The following is a 19,482-nucleotide window of genomic DNA, read 5'->3' on the forward strand; positions in this document are numbered from 1 at the left end:
ATTTTATCATAACTCTGGTTTTACGTGGCCGCTCAACACAATTTAATAACTGGTATAAAGTCCACACTTTGTCCGTCAGTTGTTCCGTCTGTCCTGCTCACATCTCCAGTGGTTGTACACGTTGTCATTAACGTGGCTTCACTCCACATCAGCCGCTTTGCTCGCTAAAACACCGGTGTCGGCACATAAGGACGCTGTCATAGCCTGACAACGACGTTGATTAGCTGCGTATACGAATGTGAATCGCATCATTGGCTGGACTGTGGGATAAGGTGGCCTCGTTGTAATCAGCCAGTCACTGACTGACTCACACTGCAAAACAGAATTGTTAAAGTATTAATTTTAATTTCAATTCAGGTTAGATATTTTTTGTGCGCAACGCAGTTTTTTTCTGCGCAGACACCGTGCCAGCAGTGCGCAATTGCGCACGTGCGCAGCTTAGAGGGAACATTGCCTATCAGGATACCACGCTGGAGTTCACTGAGCTGTTCAAAGCAAGCTGTTCTTTTATAAACGCTTGTAGAAGCAATTCTTATTTGTTTGTTTGTTTGTTTATTTATTTGTTTTTGACCAAAAGAACAAAATTCAGTCATTATACATACACTGTAAAATATAAGCTTTAGAAATACAGCCACTGTTTTTATGGAACGCCAGGACTGCCATAATGAATTAATTAAATACACCATTAAATAATTAATTAAATGTGGCAATAATTAATTAAAATTGGAATTAATTAATTAAATAAATAGTTATGACACATGTAATTAATTAATTATTGACACATTTAATTAATTATTGACACATTTAATTAATTAATTATTGACACATTTAATTAATTATTTATGTATTTCACATTTTAATTAATTATTGACACATTTAATTAATTATTGACACATTTAATTAATTAATTATTGACATATTTAATTAATTATTTATGTATTTCACATTTTAATTAATTATTGACACATTTAATTAATTATTGACACATTTAATTAATTATTTAATGATATATTTATTTATTTCATTTTGGCAGTCCTGACGCCTGGCTCTCATCATGAAATAATTTTATCTGTCAGCCTCACCCATCAAACTCAGGGGGCGGGGTTAACGCTGATCGAGTCAAAACCATTGCTTTGGCCTGGTGGCCATTGTTTCTAGCACACAACAACCGGCATGTGGAAGCTAACAGAACTGAGCTTTGAAAAACCCTGTTTGTGTGTTACCAAATACCGTTTTAATATTTTTTTAGCCGAGAATGTAGTGGTTTAATCTTCTTGTGTCTGGTCGGTTTGTCAAGATACAGCCTCTTTGCAAAAGTGTTTCGATGATTTCGGAGATGTCGTCCCAGTCTCACGGCAAAGCGTGGGATAGACCCGCTCGCCTCGCAAGCAATCCCACCGACAAAGCGCAGGCCCCGGTACACAGCTGTAGTAACCCCCGCTGACTTCTTTTACTGAGGTTATATTTATCGGTGTTTTATTTCCTGATGTTCTTATGTGTCCTACGTGTTTCAGTCGCCAATTCTGAATTATAACTAACATTAAAAACATGTTTAAGGAGGAGAGAGAGCAAATAAATCTGTTTAACATCTGATCTTTGGGTTTTTGTTCAGTAATCAGCGTGACCTGTGTATAAACACATAAAAGAGATAACGTTGGTGTTTCCGTTATGTAGTAACTGCTGGCTTTAACTGTACAAAGGTTGTTCGACACTATGAAACACATACAGACTTCATGATGTTCGGCTAATATTTTTATTGTGAATATTAATCATGCTGACCTCGCTCTGTACACCACGCAGCGAGGTCAGCATATCCACGATATCCTCAGCTCCATGAGTTAACACAAAGTTTCCCAGCTGACTATCTAACTGCCAACTATTCCAGAGACGTGAAAATATACAGCATAAAGAAAAGTGTAAGAGACTCAGCAGCAGATTAGAATAACAGTTTGTGGCGTGAATAAGACACGGCGGGACCACGGAGCAACGTTCAGAGTCATCTTTATTTACATCTCACCACACCACAACACCCCCAAACCCCTCAGTCCCCGTGTTTTTAACTAGGCGGGCGTGATTAAGGATGCCGTGCAGGTGCGTCCGCCCTCCCTGCACGGCACCGCAGACCACGCCCCACCACATACCCCCATCGCCCGATTGAGGCCGGGGAGCCATCCGGCCGAACCTACTCCCCCACCGCCAGTGGGAGAGGGAATCAGCCCGGACAGCTGGCACCCCCAGGCCCCGGCCAAGCGACGGGGAGGTGCGAGTTCAGGCGGCCGCCCGCGAATCCAGCGGCGCAGGCAAAGCTGGTTCGGAAGTCGGACACGTGACAGGTGCACCCGGCGCGGCCGGCACAAGCGTGAGCCCCAGCTCACAGGTGGCTGGGCAGAGGTGTGGCGTGTACAGGCCTCTGGTGGTGGTGAGGCCGGTCTGGCGAGCACGGCGATCTCAAGCGTGGCGCCCGCCTCGCTCGCCAGTTCCACTCGAGCAAGCTCCCCTGGCACTGGGACCTCCAGCTCCTTGCGCGGCCCCTCCGTCACCGCTGTCGCTCCCTGCTGGAGCAGCCCATAGCGCGACTCCTCCGTCACTACTGCTCCCTCCGCCGCCACTCCCGGCTCGAGCAGCCCCTCGTGCAGCTCCTCTTTCTCCAACCGGCGCAGACCCTCGCGCACCTCGTCTGCCGCCTCCGGTTGGAGCGGCTCATCCACCACTCCCGGCAGGAGCAGCCCTTCACCTGGCTGTTCCCCCTCCTCCGGCAGGCGCAGATCCCCGCGCGCCTCGTCTGCCACCTCCGGCTGCTGAGGTGCCTCACGCGGCTCCTCCACCGCTTCACTGTCCTCGGGACACACCTGTGGGGGTGGCGCCCAGGCCCAGAGCAGCGCCGCCAGCTCCCCAATCCTTTCCAGGTGCCGCTCGGACTGGTCCTGCAGCTCTTCCTGCTGGCGACGCACCTCCGCCGCCTGCTCCCGCTGGGCGGCCGCCATTTCGGCCACCCTCTGGGCCAGCTCCTCCATTCCCTGGCTCCGATATGGACCCGCCGTGCTGCCTCCTGGGTTTCGGCACCAATGTGGCGTGAATAAGACACGGCGGGACCACGGAGCAACGTTCAGAGTCATCTTTATTTACATCTCACCACACCACAACACCCCCAAACCCCTCAGTCCCCGTGTTTTTAACTAGGCGGGCGTGATTAAGGATGCCGTGCAGGTGCGTCCGCCCTCCCTGCACGGCACCGCAGACCACGCCCCACCACACAGTTATACATTTAATAAATCACCAAATGAATCCAAGAAACGAGCAAACCTGTTCCGACAATTTGAATTTGTATTTCCTCAGCTGCAGACTCGCTGCTGTTTAAATGTTTGAAAAGGAAGATTAGATATAAACAAACGTCAAACATAGACTCAGTCTGCCTTCACATTTGATATGAGGCCAGCACGTATAGTGGCCTCAGCAGGCTATTACTGAAATACACGTGCTATATCATAAACTATGATATAAACAGGGAGGTCCTATTAACATGTTTAGTTTTAAAGGACACCTTCCTGCCTTTAGTCTCATTCATGAGCAGTATTCGTTTTCTTCTAACATCCAGAAGTCTGCACGATGTGTTTCATAGTTTGTAACAAGCCTTTGACAGGTAAACATAACATGACCGAAAAAGCAAAAAAAAAAAAAAAAAAAAAAAAAAAAAAAAAGAGAGAGAGAGAGAGTGTTGACATAAGAAGAGAAAATTCTCTCAATTATGGAGACAGACAAATGGTTCATTTATGTTTGATGTGTGTTTATTCCTCCCTAAATATCGTCGGTGAAGTTTGCCATGCACGTCAGATTTTCCTGCGCATTTTTATACCTCTGCCAACAGAGAGAGAAAAAAAAATCACATTCTAACAGACAGCTGGTGCTTAGAATACAGTTGAATAACTATTAAAAAACAGATGATATTTAGATGATAGTTCAGTCTAACACATGTGCCAGTGGTTCATTAAACGTCTGTGAAACTATGCAGTTATGAAACGTAACTTTAACCTCAGCCAAACCGATTTGCTCAGTTGTAAATAAAACAGCGAAGTAAACGTGACCCGACAGACAGAACCTGAGTGAATGAAGTCCAGCGTTTAACCACTGAGAGCTAAAACTCAGCTGAGGTTTGAAAGCTGTGTGCTGGTGATTGGACATCAGCCGCTGATAAAGCTGTTCGCCTATAAAGTGCTCTGTAAGGAAACGAGCTCCAGCAGCTCTGCGCTCGGGGAAAACACTATATTTACTTATCTTGTGCAGTTAAACTGTGACTATCACCAGGTAACTAGGCGTGTTTCTTGAATTAGCAGCAGGTGTTAAACAGCTGACAGATGAGGAGGAGGATGCATGCAGGTAAACTGAGGGTCTGTTGAGCTGATCGCTGGTTTCGTGAGAAAAATGTCAGCTCGTTCTTTATGTTACAGAAGCACAGAGACACAAGACCAGGCGGAAAGAGACGATCGTTCGGTGAAAATGAGAATCTGCGAATGCAACATGTGGAACACGGAGAGTGGAATATGTAAACAAACCGGTTAATGTACCCCCTCGGTGCGCTCTGCATGCTAACTGTTAGCAGAGCTAGTGAAATCTCTGAAAACATCTGAGCACTTTTGCAAACATGTTCTATGTTGACAACCTGACCAGACATACGGCGCGACATTCGCGGCTAAAACACTGTTAAAAGTGTAGCTGGTGACAGAAAAACGGCCTGTGATTTGATCTGCATTCTGGGATAACTGGCTGCCCCAAGTCTACACAAGCAATCGATTATCTAGGATCGACCTGTTTTGACTTACTTTGCACGGCAACCAATCAAATGTTAGAGAAGCTGCATGGGCAGCGTTAACCCCGCCCCCTGAGTTTGATGGGTGAGGCTGACAGATAAAATTATTTCATGACGAGAGCCAGGCGTCAGGACTGCCAAAATGAAATAAATAAATATATCATTAAATAATTAATTAAATGTGTCAATAATTAATTAAATGTGTCAATAATTAATTAAAATGTGAAATACATAAATAATTAATTAAATGTGTCAATAATTAATTAATTACATGTGTCATAACTATTTATTTAATTAATTAATTCCAATTTTAATTAATTATTGCCACATTTAATTAATTATTTAATGGTGTATTTAATTAATTCATTATGGCAGTCCTGGCGTTCCATATGTTTTAAGGATATCTTTCTGTCTTTTAACCACCAATTGGATTTTACCATTTACCCTTCAGAGATATGTGTGTAAAACAAATAATGTGATGGCAGAAAATAACCAATATATTTAAAAACCAATTTCAATTCAATCTTTACAGTGTACATAATTGCAACTAAGTTAAAACAGAAGCCTTGAAAATACTGAAAGTATGTCATAACAGAACCCCTCACCACAACAAAGACTCCTGTTCAGTAGGTTTCAGTTCACTACATATTTGTTAGTGGGAGTCCAGTAAACTTTGGCTGCACAAGGCAGCTAGTCAAAGGAGCTTGCAAAGAAAAGCGTCTGGACTTCTTTAAGTTGCTTGAAGACGTTTCACCTTCATCCGAGAAGCTTCTTCAGTTCTAAGGTCAAATGGTGGAGAGTCCCAGATATAAACCTAGTGGGAGTGACCCCCCACAGAGGGACAAAAGGACCCCCTGATGACTCTCCACCATTTGACCTTAGAACTGAAGAAGCTTCTCGGATGAGAGGTGAAACGTCTTCAAGCAACTTAAAGAAGTCCAGACGCTTTTCTTTGCAAGCTCCTTTGACTACGATGACCTGGATGACTGAGAACCTTCACAGACACAAGGCAGCTAATTTAGTGCATCTGCACTGACAACAGTCTCAAGATAGTTATTGTAAACAAATTTGAATCCAGTGATACATGTGCTTCCAGTTTTTAAAAGAGAAAAATTCCATAGGTTGGAGGGGTGGTAGAGATGTAATTCATTCAGAAACAGCAGTTAAACTTAACTATGGAGACACCATGCAATGCCTTTTTATACTACTTTTATACTTATTTTTTTGGCGAGTGTTTGGGTGGGTTTATGCAAGAATAACCTAACCCTATAACTTGCTAGTGTTATAGAAAGATCATAACTTGTGATATATGAGAAGTCATGTGTGTTCTTAAGACTTAAGCTAAGTAAAAGTCATTCTAACTTGAGCGAAACAAAAGGACAATTTATGCCCATGTAAATATACAGATAAATTACTATTTCATGGTTTGCCAATAGACTAAGGCAGCATGGAGGGAAATAAAATCAGGGTTTGCTAGAACATAAAATTTTTCCTGTCCAGTTGATAGAAAGATTAATAATTCACACATATAGGGGACACACTAAACTAGGCTGGACCATGTGAATGAGACACATAGTTGCAGGAAGCATCCAGTAGATCTACAGAGATAAGTTGAGAAAGTGCTTACACACATTTTTGATCCCAAAAGAAACAAAAGTAACCATTAAAAAGCCCTCTTATTGCATTATTGTATAAAAGGAGTACTGATATCCTTCTGTTTCAGCTCATGTTTGGCTGTTTCAAGTATGCATGTAAAATAAATTAAATTAAAAAAAAAGACTAAAACCAAATTTATTCTTCAGTGGGGGAAGAAACTGCCTAATAAAGAGCTACTTTAATGTTTTGTTCAACTTTGTGTAGTATTTTGGATGCCTCAGAAAGCAGCTATCCAGATGAGTGGATAGCTGCTTGTAGTGAATTCAAAGAACCACAGATTTACAGGTTACAGAGGGTTTGTTAGTTTGCAGACTATTTACAGACAGAAAAATAAGACTCTGCTTTTTTCTGCTTTTTTGGGCAATGACCAATGAACATATTATTATTAACTTTGTTTGAAAATACTTTTACTTATTATCTATTTGTTTTCTGTGACGTTCTTCAGATTATCGTTTTAAAATCACAACACCAAATTTTAAGTACATACATTGTAGCTATGTGAAATGGGGATTGCTTTGCTTGTATTATGGAAAATATGAGTTGCACCATGCACTTGCTGCAGTCAAGTACTTGTGTAGTGACCTCATTTAAACTCCCCCCCCCCCCACAATCATTTCTCACCTCTCAGAGAATTGCTCAATGTGCTGTGGCTTCTTCAACTGTAAGTAGTTTCTTATTATATCATATCAGATTAACAAAAAACATTTTTGGTCACTGATGTTTAAGGGTATCAGCCTCTGAAACAACTGTTCACCGTATTGATATAATTTGCTGTATAGTTTTACTTTCACACTTTCACTTTGACCAGAAATAGAATCAGAATACAGGTTTTTGTTGTTGCTGCTGTTTTGTTTTTAGAATCATGAGCAAGACTTTTAACAGTGATCAGAATATTTTCATGCTTTTAGCAATGTTGAAAGTTTTCTGATCACATTTGAAATTTTACCACACTGTAAAAGTATGATTGTTTTTTTTAAACTCACACATTCTTTAATAACTGAAGATAACCAGAAAAACCCAACAGATTAAACATGCATTGATCTATGCATTGCATTTAAAATAATTATTTGAAACCTTTTACCAAAATGTTGGGATGTAGATGCATAAAGTATTGTTCTGTAACTTGTAAATCGGTAAAATCCTGATACAAGTACAATCCCAAGAAATTCTGTTTTGCTTCTTTTGACTTTCATTTTTTTCTCTCCAGTACCTTTACTCTCCAGGCTGTCTTCCACTGCCTCCCTACCTTCACGGTAAATAATGTTTAAATATCACAGTCTATGGAGACTCCTGCCTGGTTTTATCTGTCCACCAGTCAATCACCATTAAAAACAAGAAAGGGCTAAGAGCTGATCCCTGTTGTATTAAAATGTACTTTGATCTATCTACAGTGTTGGGAAGGTTACTTTTAAAATGTATTCCAGTACAGATTACAGATTACATGCCCCAAAATGTATTCTGTAACGTATTCCGTTACGTTACTCAATGACAGTAACGTATTCTGAATACTTTGGATTACTTAATATATTATCATGCTTTTTACAACTACGTGAATGTACTATTGCTGTGATCTATTACTTTTACTGAAGGTCCGAACCGTAGTAAAGGGGCTCTGGCTAATATGTCGGGTTCCGTGTCGGGCTGAAAAATAGCTTTACTTTGTTGTCTGGGTCAACTTTTCTTGCGAGAGACAGAGAGAGGCGTTGAAAGGCTCCAACGGAGCTTATTGTTTCAGAGGAAAACACGAACACGGTGTACAGTCGAGTCTTAATAGCTTACTTACAACTGGGCTCGTCAGGCTCTCTTCTTGGCTGCAGTGGTTATTATTATATTTACATGCTTCCAGCTCCCGTTTCTCCTCGATGACAACTCGTACCTTTCCACTCCCCTTTTTCTCCCTCCTCGCGCTCACAGACACATAACGTGTATGGCAGTCCATTCTCCCTGCAACACGGACTACACTGCCCATGATGCTACATTCTTTAAAGCAGTAGCATTCTGCCTGTTAGCTTAGCACAACAACAACAACAACGACAACAACAAAAAGGCGCTCTCTCACCCAGGAAACACGCAGAGCGAGAGCGTCACCCTGTAACCATGGCAACCGTAACGCTGCCGCCTGGAACAACAGAACGTAGCTGTCAAACAAACCCAAACAGTCCTGACCCGCGACAAAATGAAACAGGGAAGTACCGCAGTGTAATCCATTTATTTCAACAAAGTAACTGTATTCTGAATACCACCTGTTAAACAGTAACTGTAACGGAATACAGTTACTCATATTTTGTATTTTAAATACGTAACGGCAGCACATGTATTCCGTTACTCCCCAACACTGTCTATACATCTACGTTTGTAAGATTTTCTTCTAAATATCGGAATGTTTTTCTTCCAGATTCCTTGCTAGCTTGATTATGACTTTGACTGGAAAAAACAAGACACAAATCAGTTTGTGTGCAGTCAAAACAAAACTGCAGCACTTGAGTCGTGCGCCACTAGATTATACTGGCCATCACATAAATAAGTGTGCAGTCTGTGAACACTGAAAACTTTATTCTTTTAATTCATACTTTGACCTATGCTGCCTGGTTATAAGTATAGAAATTAGTTGTTATTGTTATTCTTCAGTTATACAAGATTAATAAAAGCAATGACCAATGAAAGTTATTCCTGCAGAATCAGCAGCGACAACAACCTGTGTAGATTCACTGTAAATGGTTTGAATTTTACAGGAAGTACATTTTCTGTGCTTCAGCCAATCACAGTGATTTCCACTTGGTAAACCTTGATCAGCTTGTGACTAAATCTTCCTTTGAGTGGGAAGACATCAGTTGTGCAAGAGAAGGTTGAGGTACCACAATGATCGGAAGACTGGTTCCTTTGATTCTTCTAAGTACATTGTGTAAGTTGACTTCACTGAAACATCTGACATTGTAAACAATATAAAACAAAAATCTGTAAGGTTGAGTAATGTTTATATATAGATGATACCTTTTTAAGTGCTTTGTCCTGTCATGTTCTAACCAATTTTTGTTTTGATTTTAGCTTTGACCGAAGGGGATGAGGATCCTTTCCAGAGCTCTATAACTGTGACTAAACTTGGAGATAATGTGACTCTGACATGTAAAATCCCTAGGGATGATGTTGGGTTGTCTTACTGGTATAAGCTGAATTTTGGAAACATGATTGAAACAATTGCCTCAGGAAGTTTTGACAAAATATCACTAAAGGGACCATTTAACAACTCAAGATTCAATGCCACAAAAGTGGGTGATATCTATTCTCTTACCATAACAAATGCAACCAAAGAAGATGAAGCAACTTACTTATGCCAAGGAGGAACGGCATACATAATGGAATTTTTTAATAGCACGCTTTTGGTCGTGGATGGTAACGTATTTTAATTTGACTGTTTTTGTCATATCTGCTTCTAAGCCCAAATAATTACAGTTAATGCTATTTCATGACTTTTTATGATTCACACAGATACAAAAACGCTGCAGAAATCTTTCACCGTGAAACAAACTTCAGACGTGGAGTCAGTACATCTGGGTGATACAATGACTCTGCAGTGTTCGCTCCTCTCTGAGAACAAAGATGACACAGATCAGTGTCCAGATGAAGACAAAGTGCACTGGTTTAAAGGTGCATCAGAATCCCATCCAGGCAGCATTTACCACGGCAGTCTCAGAAATAAAGAGGACGGGAGATGTGACTACAGTCTGTCCAAAACTGTAACAAACTCATCTGATGCTGGGACGTACTACTGTGCCGTGGCGACATGTGGACAGATCCTGTTTGGTAGAGGAACTGAAGTGGAGATAGGTATGTTTTTAAAGTATTATTTTAATATTTGCTTATCTGTACTAGTTGTTGCTGCACTGATTTTGTGAGCATGTAAGAGAGCAATTTAAGTTTGATCGATCTTATATAAACATTATAATGTTCTTAAGCATCACTGGTTTCTTTGCCCTATGAAGTATTTTTTCAGTTTGCAGCCCACATGAGTTGATAAATTCACAGGTGGCATTTAGCTGCCTCTGTGACCTTTGCTTCTTTTTTCTCTGTACTTTTCTGTGTATGTGTTTTATCCCCATTTCCTGCATTGTTCACGTAAAGGCCCCTCTGTTTCAGCTGCTCATGTTGTCTTGTGTACTTCACATGATGATTTTTGTTGTGACAGTGTTGTTCATATGAACACTTAAAATACACCACAATCCAATAGGAAAATTGTATAATAAGAATATGTCACATGAAGTTTACAAGCATGTTAATAAATTAGTTTTGTTTTATTTTTTCAACTGTGTTTAAACTCTCCCAAATATGAACGTGCTGATGTTTAGCAGAGGGGTGGAAATTGAACTAAGCTACACATAGTTCACTAGCCCATTAATCTGGCTTTGTTGTACAGCTGTTACTGTGTAATGTAGGGAAGAAAAAGTGCTCTTGAGGTTGAGGAGAAAAAGGTTGTCTGCAGGCATGTCATGATTTTCAGGGTGGGCCAAGTTCTTTTTAATATAATTGTTCTGAAGTAGTGCTTAGTAAAAGTTGAACGTATACATAAAAAATCATGAATGAATGTCTGAACTTTTATGATAATTTATTACTGCACATGTAGGAAAATGAGTCAATGAAGTGGTTGGAGTCCAGAATGTTTTTTGTTTCTAGCTTTTGTGAAAAGAGTCTTAAAGTCCTAAATATGAAAACAATCATTATACGTACTTAACATAGAACTGATCTGTATGTAGACGTGCACTGTTACACAGACTTGTAAATGAGATGTTAAATGTCTGGGATGTTTTCTCATTCCAGAGGGGTTCCCGCTGGTTACTGTGCTTGTGATACTGCTGACCTGCTCTGTGGTTGTGAATATTGCACTGATTCTCACCAGAAAACAAAAACAAAAACCAGATTGGAAACACAGCAGAGGTAGGTTACTGACACATGCATACTAGGGGTGCAACGATATTCGTATCGATATTGAACCGTTCGATACAGTGCTTTCGGTTCGGTACGCATATGTATCGAACAATACAACATTTGTAATTTATTTTATCAACTTTCCTTCTGACGATGCTGTCTGTGTTGAGCGCTCAGTGAATCTGCATTCGACTACTCCGCCTAGGCTCGACAGTGCAGCCTAGGCGGAGTAGTCGAATGCAGATTCACTGAGCACTCAACACAGACAGCATAGTCAGAAGGAAGAGCGCAGGGCAAGCTAGCGAGACAGAAGTTAAGCTCTCCTTGTAACAGGCAAATTGAACCTCATTCAGATCTGGCGTTTGGAATTATTTTGGTTTTCATGTGACGTATGACCCTGAAGGTAAGCGAGTCATGGACTAAAGTAAAACAGTATGTTGGATGTGCCATGCAATGCTTAATTACATTGGTGTGAACTAGTGTGTTAGCGCAGTTAGCTCGTTAACGTGTTGGCCGTCTAGCCCCATGCACGGAGCGATCGGCGGTAGCTCGTTAACGGAGATTTGCCGTGTTGTGGCGTTAAGGTCATTTCAACGAGATTAACCTGAAATCACTAGTGGGAACACAACGAATATGACTGCACATTTACGCCGACATCATCCTAGTGCAAAGACAAAAAAAGCAAGCATGCTACTAACTTTAGCCGAGTCATTTAGACAGCTGTTAGCACATGATTCTCCTTATGCTGCTGAGAATATAGCCCAGAAGAAGCGGATAGTATAGCTTTTATTTTGGAAAGAGACATTTCTCTGTAATAAACTCTCTTTTCCAAAGATGAGTGATTCCTCAATCAGATACAGGGCTCGCAATATCGCTAGCCCGACGTCCCGGGGCTAGCGATTTTTTCAGTCGGGCTACCAAAATCTATCTCTGCCCTGCCCGTCGGGCTATTGTAGGAAGGAAAAATATATGTCAATGCTTTTGCATTCTTTCAGAAATGTAGCTGGGTAATTATGTCATTGGCATCTGTGAGCCACTGTCAATATGTGACATATTGAAGTCGCGTTTGAATTTGCGCTTGTTTTTTTGCTTTCACTTTGCAATCGTGTGAACTGTGTATAGAGAGCGACAGCACTGATTGGTGAGTGATGATAATTTGTGCACCAATTCCTCTGACATCGTCTTATTAATCGTTAGCTTACTATGCAAACATGACAAGTGAAATCTCCCGCAGCAAGCTTAAACATGTGAGAGGTTGATCGCGCAGAGAATCGCTGAGCTTATGTGAGTGTGTGTGTAAAAGCATTTCAGTTCTGCTGAGCCAAATAAGACAGGTCAGGGTGAAGAAGTGACAGCCAAAGAAAAGCTTACCACAAAACGGAGAAGTTATGACAAATCAGACTATAAGGCAAAAAGAAAGTGCAGCTTTATGGTTTCATGGACAAAAGAATTTCTGTGGCTGCAATATGATGAGCTAAATAACCAGGGCTGCACATAAGTGGTCCGCAGGTGCGCATTCGCTGTCAAAATAAAAAACACGCACAAGGGTTAGGGTTAAATTTAAAAACTGTACTTTTGAGTTAAAATATATATTTATAATTTTAATAAATGAAAAATTAAAAAGGCATGAACATTTTTTTTGTATCGAAAAAATATCAAACCGTGACACCAAAGTATCGAACCGAACCGAACCGTGAATTTTGTGTATCGTTGCACCCCTAATGCATACACATATGTACGCATGTGCACACACACACAAGCGCGCGAGTAACATCGGGTGTCGCCTTCTGCTGCTGTTGCTCATCTGCTTCAAGGTTCTGCTCAAAATTCAGAGATTCTCTTCCGGATCCCTTGATTATAATGAGTGTTTTTTTGAGTTACTGTTTACTGTCATGCTCGTGATTGGCCATGTCTACAAAATTACATCTTTCAGCACTTTGCGTGAAAGGTTCCAGCTTTGGTTTATTTAGTGGATGGTCCTCCGAGGGAAAAAAAAGAAGGGGAACAAAGTTTCCAGTTCATGAACTGCAAAGTTTCTGAACTAGTAGAAATTCAAATGTCATATCAGGTAATATTAGTTCAAGTTTTCTCGGCAGTATACCCCAAACATGTTGTTTGTACTTTCACCACCATAGTTTTTTACGAATTATGAATGTCAGAAAGGAACTATGTCCCAACTTCCCATAGAGTACATAAACAGAAGAGCTTCTGCTGAGCCTTTTATAGCAATGACAAAAAATTGAGGTGACATTGGGGAAATCCTCACTAATAATGCATGATGTGATAGATTTCAGTCAGAATTAGACATAAACACTAGAGATCTATCAAATCTGTCTTGCGCATTTTCAAACACCAAACCTCAGAAGCCCACTTCCTGGATGAGTCACGGATACAGAAAGCGAAGCAGAAGTCGTATCACGTTTCGTTCTATGACCATGATAGTGACTCCATAGACTAATGCAGCCATTGTGGTAGACAGACTTTATTTCTTGATGTAAAAGAACAGGGTGTTCAGAGTATGAATCTTCTGGTGACAGCTAGAGTAGATCAAACTATGAACTGAATGTATCCATCATAATATTTATAGTAAAAAGAACTGAAGCTAACATGACAGCTAACTGAGTCCCTATGCAGTATTAATTTAGTCTTGATGATTAGATTCTTGGTTCTGACCTGGGAAACATTTACATCAAATAGCATATATTTTTAACACTGTTAACATCTCCATTTTAGGTCTTCTGCCAATGGTAATGTCTTCTTTTTATTAACAGGAAAAGTTACAGCCTCCAATCAATCTCCAGTCAGTCAACAGGAGAGATCGACTGTGGATCAGCTGAATAATGTGGTATATAAAATATTAGATTTTCAGACAAACACAGAACCAGCAAGCTTAAAATTTTCGTTAAGAAAAACACTTTTATCATGTGAAATACATGAAAATTGTCAAATGAATCTGAAGCTGAAGTGTAAAATTACAGTGTAGTCATCGATCACCACTGGCATCCCAACAAAAGCTGTAAGAGAGGGGGTTGGATTGGACTGATGAGTCAACAAGAATTGAACTTTGACACAGAGAGACACTCGTTCAATGTTCAATTTTCAACTGTACTCTTTGTTTTTTTTCATTTTCCATTTTTTAAAATTTAACACTAAAAAAGTACTTTGGTTATGGTTATTAATTTATATGGTTATTCTTATAGGAAGCAGAGTTTGTGAGGTATTTGCAGTTAACTGTGACTATGTTCTGTGTGTTTTTAACCGTATAATGTAAATCGTAACCAGGCTTGAAATTGATTGTTCAATTACAGTTTGCTCTTACTAATTTGCAGGAGGGTGAAGAAGTGGGAGTAAACTATGCGGCACTTGATTTTCCCTCAAGAACAGCTAAAAGATGAAAGAATAACAGGGAGCTACCGGATGACACAGCATGTACTCTGGAATAAGAGACTACTAGTAAATCTTTACCCTTTGAAGAAGATATATATATATATATATATTACATATTTACTGTGTTAATATTATATGCATGCAATATTGATTAACCACTCAAATGGATAAATACCAATAAATAATCTGCTGTCATTAAAACTATGTTATATGTACCTCATGTGTTCATGATTCATGTATTTGACAAAGACAAGTCACAGTTTATTGTTTTTATTCCTTATTTCAACTTCACAGAAATTATGCTTTAGAGGAGGGGTCTCAAACTCAAATGAGCCGTGGCCACTTCTGTCATCTCATTGGAGGGCCACTTTAAAGTGGCCACTTAAAGGGCCTGTTACACTCTGCTGTCATATTAAATCATTTTTCGTATAATAATTTAAAAAATAATAATTTCTTTACATCAATATGCGGGCCGCAAGTAGAGGTAACGTGGGCCGTAAATGGCATGTGGGCCGCGAGTTTGAGACCCCTGCTTTAGAGTAAAAAAAAGCTCATGTTTCCTGAACCTATACTTTTACATTTAAGTTTAACAATACACATAATAGACATAAACACGTGATCATATTACTAATTATATTAATTTATAAAAAAACAAAACAGAAAGCAGCAGGCATGGGATCTGTAACACAATGTGAGTTTTATTTTAAAATTCAGGACATGCTCAAAATTTCCTTTAGCATTCAACTCAACATAGAGAGCACACGGTTCTCAGCAAACTCTGCCCTTCTCGCTCTTGTTTCTCTAGCAGAAAAATTCAGTGCAGCATAGTTTATTTCATCATCAGCTTCAGTCTGCGTAGTAACAAAAAGCAAATAAAATAGTAGTTTAGATGAAGATACAAAAATCTTTGGACATATTTAAACTAAATTATAGCATCATTTTCATTACTTACTGGTTGGTGCAAGTTGTCAGTTTGTACTTTCGATACAGCATTTCCTATTCCTTGACATAAAAAAAAATATTATCATGATAAATATATGATAGTGAAATACACTTAATGAGACATTGCCTTCTCAATTTACTGCAGTTACTGAAGTTTCACAAAGATATGATACCCACTCTGGAGCATAATCCATAAAAAAATTGTCATCAGTCGGTTCAATAATTTTTCCTTATGATTTTAAAGTTGAATTGGTTTTATGTTTTTAAAATGCATGAATGTTGAACCACTGTTAATGCTTACCTTTACATTTTTTACATATCCTTCGGTTGCAGATGAAGAAAACGTTTCCAATAACAGAAACAGCCAAACAGACTATTAATATTGTCATTTGAATAAATACTGGTTGTGTTGTTTGCTCTACAAAACAAACAAAAAAAATCAGTTCTTAAAAACATGTTTTGAGTATAACTTCCAAAATCAGGCACAGGTACCTTGAATATTAAGTATAGTTCCATTTCCAGATATTATTTCCCCACATGTGGCCACAGCGCAGTAGTAAGTCCCAGCATCAGAGGAGCTGACGTTCTTAGAGAAGCGATAAACACATCTTTTCTGAGGGTTAGATCTGTTCTCATATTCATTATGTCTTTTCCCGTCAGTGTAGATGATGTTTGGATGAGATCCCGCTCTGAACCAGAAAACATTATGATCTCCTGGACACGTCTTGTTCTCAGAATCAGAGAAGACTGAACACTCGAGAGTCGCTGTGTCTCCTGAATAGACTGGATTTGATTCCATCTGCTTTTGGACAACGATATAGTTTGATGACCTCTGAGTGTTTCCTGTGTAATACAAAACACAAAGACATTCTTCAAAACATGCTCAGAGATTTTTAAAATGTTTGTAAAAGTAGAACAGTTGAATACCTTTTACTAACAAATACATCCCGCTCCATTCACCACTAACACAACTGCCTTGCTCACAGTGATAGTAGCCCTCATCTTCTTGGACTGTCTTCACAATAGTCAGGTTGCCAAAATGTTTATCAATTTTTGCCTCAAATCTTGATTCAGGAAATTCTGGAGTATAAACAGGCTGTGTAGTTCCATAAAATGTAACAACTAATTTAAGAGCATCTCCGACACTCTGCTTGTACCACTGGACTCTACTGCTGATCTCTTTAGTAGTTCTAGCACATGTTAAAGCTGCTGCTTCACCAAGATGAGCGGTTTTCACTGGAACCAGAGAATCTGAGTGAAAACAAAACATAGAAAGAAGAATCATGAGGGGAAAATATTCCAACATATTCCAATGTGTGTTTTTACACACACACACACACACACACACACACACACACACACACACACACACACACACACACACACACACACACACACACACACACACACACACAAATCAACATAAATAATTATATTTCAAACATGTGATCAGAGTAAGAAATAAAAAAGCCCTTACAGCCGTCATGGAGAAAAACCAATACCATCCATAATATGACCATCTTGACACTGGTCCTTGTTGAGGCATTTCAGTAGGTTTAAGAGGTGACATGTGCTTGTTTGTTAGAGCATCTGATTGGTTGAAGCATCTGATTGGTTAACACAGAACAGACTTAAAAGTACACTTCCTGTCACACTGATCTTAACATTTTTTGCCTCTTTTTCATCTTCTTCTGCAGTCTTTCAGATGTCTGTCTGATAGTAGTTCATGTTGTCAGATGTTAAACACAGGAAAAGCAAATGGCAATTCTACTCCGGGTTGTAATATGTGCTGCAAGAAATACATCAAATACATCAAACTCTGCACTACAGAGTAAGTTTACTATCTGTATTTTTTCATTGGTGCGGGGCAATAACATTTTGTTCGTCATAAGATCTGAAGAGCAGGATGAACAAATACTATATGGTTTAGCTTTAGTGGACGAAATTACACGAAAAGCAGCAGCAGATATTTTGTTAATATCATATAAATTATTCCTATGGTGGAGCTATAGGTAAAGCCAGAATCATGCCAAGTGCAAGATCTCAACCATCACCTGCCTGGACAACAGCAGCACCCATGTGAGGATGCTCTCCCCTTAATACACAGAGTGGTTTCAAAGCAGAGCAACCTGGGCCTCAGCACCTCGCTTTGCACTAGGATACCAGACCTCTTTAACAACAGACCCTAGAACATCAGTATGTTCTGGGGTCAGTAGAGATGAAATTAAGTTTTCTGTTGTCAAAGACAGTTTTTCTTAATCTGGCTCTGTGCAAATTTTCCATTAAGACTGACATGCAATTCAATATTTTTTATAATTTTTTTAACCCCATTGACTCCAGAATTTACAAGGTTAATACTGAGGTGGCAAAATATGCATACAGGCTAAAATTCAATTCATCCAAATTATTGTTATTTATGTAGCACCAACTGACAACAACAGTCCAAAAGAGAAAATATCAGTGAGAAATGGTTCTGTGGAGGAAATGACTGATGTGTTTGATTTTTTAATTAATCATTTATACAGCGTTACTCATCTTTACTATATAATTTATAGCTACAGATATAAATGTTTATTTTTGTTTAACAACCCCATATATAATGTGTTCATGGTATCATTTATAAAGTTTAAATAAGTGATGTATTTATAAGCACATTTATCTATATAATTAAGATATAACCTCATTGCTTGTGAGTGTGTTAACAGAAGTTTTATTAATACTTATTTCATAGGGTAAATTAGGGTTATTTCATCCAGTTACTAATTGTTAGTTAATGAGATATATCAGGGGTTGTGTCATCTTTTAAAAAAGACGACACAACCTCTGATCTATCAACATTAAGTATTTTGTGTGAGTTCATATAAAGCGATCACTGATTTTTCCTTATAAAGCATTTATTAATGGAAACAAAAGTATCTCAAATACCAGCTATCTTTACAGCAGAAAAATGATGCAGACAAAGCACACAGAGATACAGAAAATACTAATATTTATTGCCAGATGTAAACATAAACTACCTGGGTTTTACAGAATACTAACCTTGGAAGAGGGGTTTAAGCAAGTTCACTTACTGAGTTCACTTAATTTTGCTCTTTTCTTTCACTCTTTAACCTTTTTAGCTTCTTTATTACACTTTTTGAATTGGTTACATACTGTTTGGTTTGCTGTTTTCTCACATTGATTATGTCTATCTTTTCAGATAGATATATTTCAGGTGCTTGGCTGACATTTATTTGACATCAATTTAAAGGTTTGAAAAAATCCCACTAACCTCAACATGAATGTGTGAGAGAGTCTCATGGGAGGAGTGGATTTGATTCTATTGGCTGCTGGAAAGTGTAGTTTGTTGTGCACTTTTTCTTTACACTTTCTGTCACATTGGTCTCATCCTGAGCTTTTTCTGAGTCTGTGTCCATGTGTGCAATTGCATGTTAATATAAGGACTGTAACCATTGTTACATATATAATCACAATTCCGAAGTTGGGAAGCAGTGTTAAATATAGATAGGAACAAATGCAAATATTTGCATATCTCATAATTAATGAATTTGATGGAGGAACATTTTGCAACTATTTACCTTAAATGGCATCAGGGCGACCACACAGTGGATATAAAAAAGTACATCAGAGAGGTAGAGCTTCTCAGAAGTAAAGATGAGCAGAGGTTCAATAAACCTGCGAAAACGAAGTAATGGACAGTCCATAAGAGAAGTGAAGAAGCGAGTGCAAGCAAGGTGGAGTGAGTGGAGTGGAATTGCCACAGATGGATAGCA

General features: G+C 39.2%; 2 protein-coding genes across 3 annotated transcripts; one reads left to right on the plus strand and one right to left on the minus strand.

Annotated features, from left to right (window-relative positions):
* The first annotated feature begins 5,693 nt into the window (after positions 1-5,693).
* On the plus strand, positions 5,694-14,983 carry LOC309712936 (uncharacterized protein). Of its 2 annotated transcripts, none has more exons than XM_082544153.1 (8): positions 5,694-7,121; positions 7,668-7,713; positions 9,193-9,362; positions 9,506-9,850; positions 9,947-10,285; positions 11,273-11,389; positions 14,152-14,225; positions 14,710-14,983. In XM_082544153.1, exons 3-8 carry the CDS (start codon positions 9,320-9,322, stop codon positions 14,773-14,775), a joined length of 984 nt encoding a protein of 327 aa, XP_082400279.1. In that variant the 5' UTR covers positions 5,694-7,121; positions 7,668-7,713; positions 9,193-9,319; the 3' UTR covers positions 14,776-14,983. The 2 variants fall into 2 exon arrangements, with proteins under 2 accessions (XP_082400279.1, XP_082400280.1); XM_082544154.1 differs by having other exon boundaries at positions 9,216-9,362.
* A 460-nt stretch (positions 14,984-15,443) lies between these two features.
* On the minus strand, positions 15,444-17,274 carry LOC309720522 (signal-regulatory protein beta-2-like). Its single transcript, XM_082557530.1, has 6 exons — positions 17,187-17,274; positions 16,637-16,960; positions 16,202-16,552; positions 16,011-16,127; positions 15,720-15,769; positions 15,444-15,618 (listed from the first exon to the last, which is right to left on the minus strand). The coding sequence occupies exons 1-6, from the start codon at positions 17,227-17,229 to the stop codon at positions 15,508-15,510; spliced, it is 996 nt and encodes a 331-aa protein (XP_082413656.1). The 5' UTR covers positions 17,230-17,274; the 3' UTR covers positions 15,444-15,507.
* Positions 17,275-19,482: the final 2,208 nt, after the last annotated feature.

Source organism: Aulonocara stuartgranti, assembly GCF_965226115.1.
Source record: "Aulonocara stuartgranti genome assembly, chromosome: 2".
NCBI lineage: Eukaryota > Metazoa > Chordata > Actinopteri > Cichliformes > Cichlidae > Aulonocara > Aulonocara stuartgranti.

Bases quoted from the DNA above. Each gene is read 5' to 3' on its own strand.
- LOC309712936 (XM_082544153.1), top strand. From the start codon at position 9,320: ATGATCGGAAGACTGGTTCCTTTGATTCTTCTAAGTACATTGT. The intron at 9,851-9,946 runs GTAACGTATTTT...TGATTCACACAG, and splicing joins CACGCTTTTGGTCGTGGATG to ATACAAAAACGCTGCAGAAA. The intron at 10,286-11,272 runs GTATGTTTTTAA...TTCTCATTCCAG, and splicing joins AGGAACTGAAGTGGAGATAG to AGGGGTTCCCGCTGGTTACT.
- LOC309720522 (XM_082557530.1), bottom strand. From the start codon at position 17,229: ATGGTCATATTATGGATGGTATTGGTTTTTCTCCATGACGGCT. The intron at 15,770-16,010 runs GTAAGCATTAAC...TTTTATGTCAAG, and splicing joins GATATGTAAAAAATGTAAAG to GAATAGGAAATGCTGTATCG. The intron at 15,619-15,719 runs GTAAGTAATGAA...GTTACTACGCAG, and splicing joins CTGACAACTTGCACCAACCA to ACTGAAGCTGATGATGAAAT.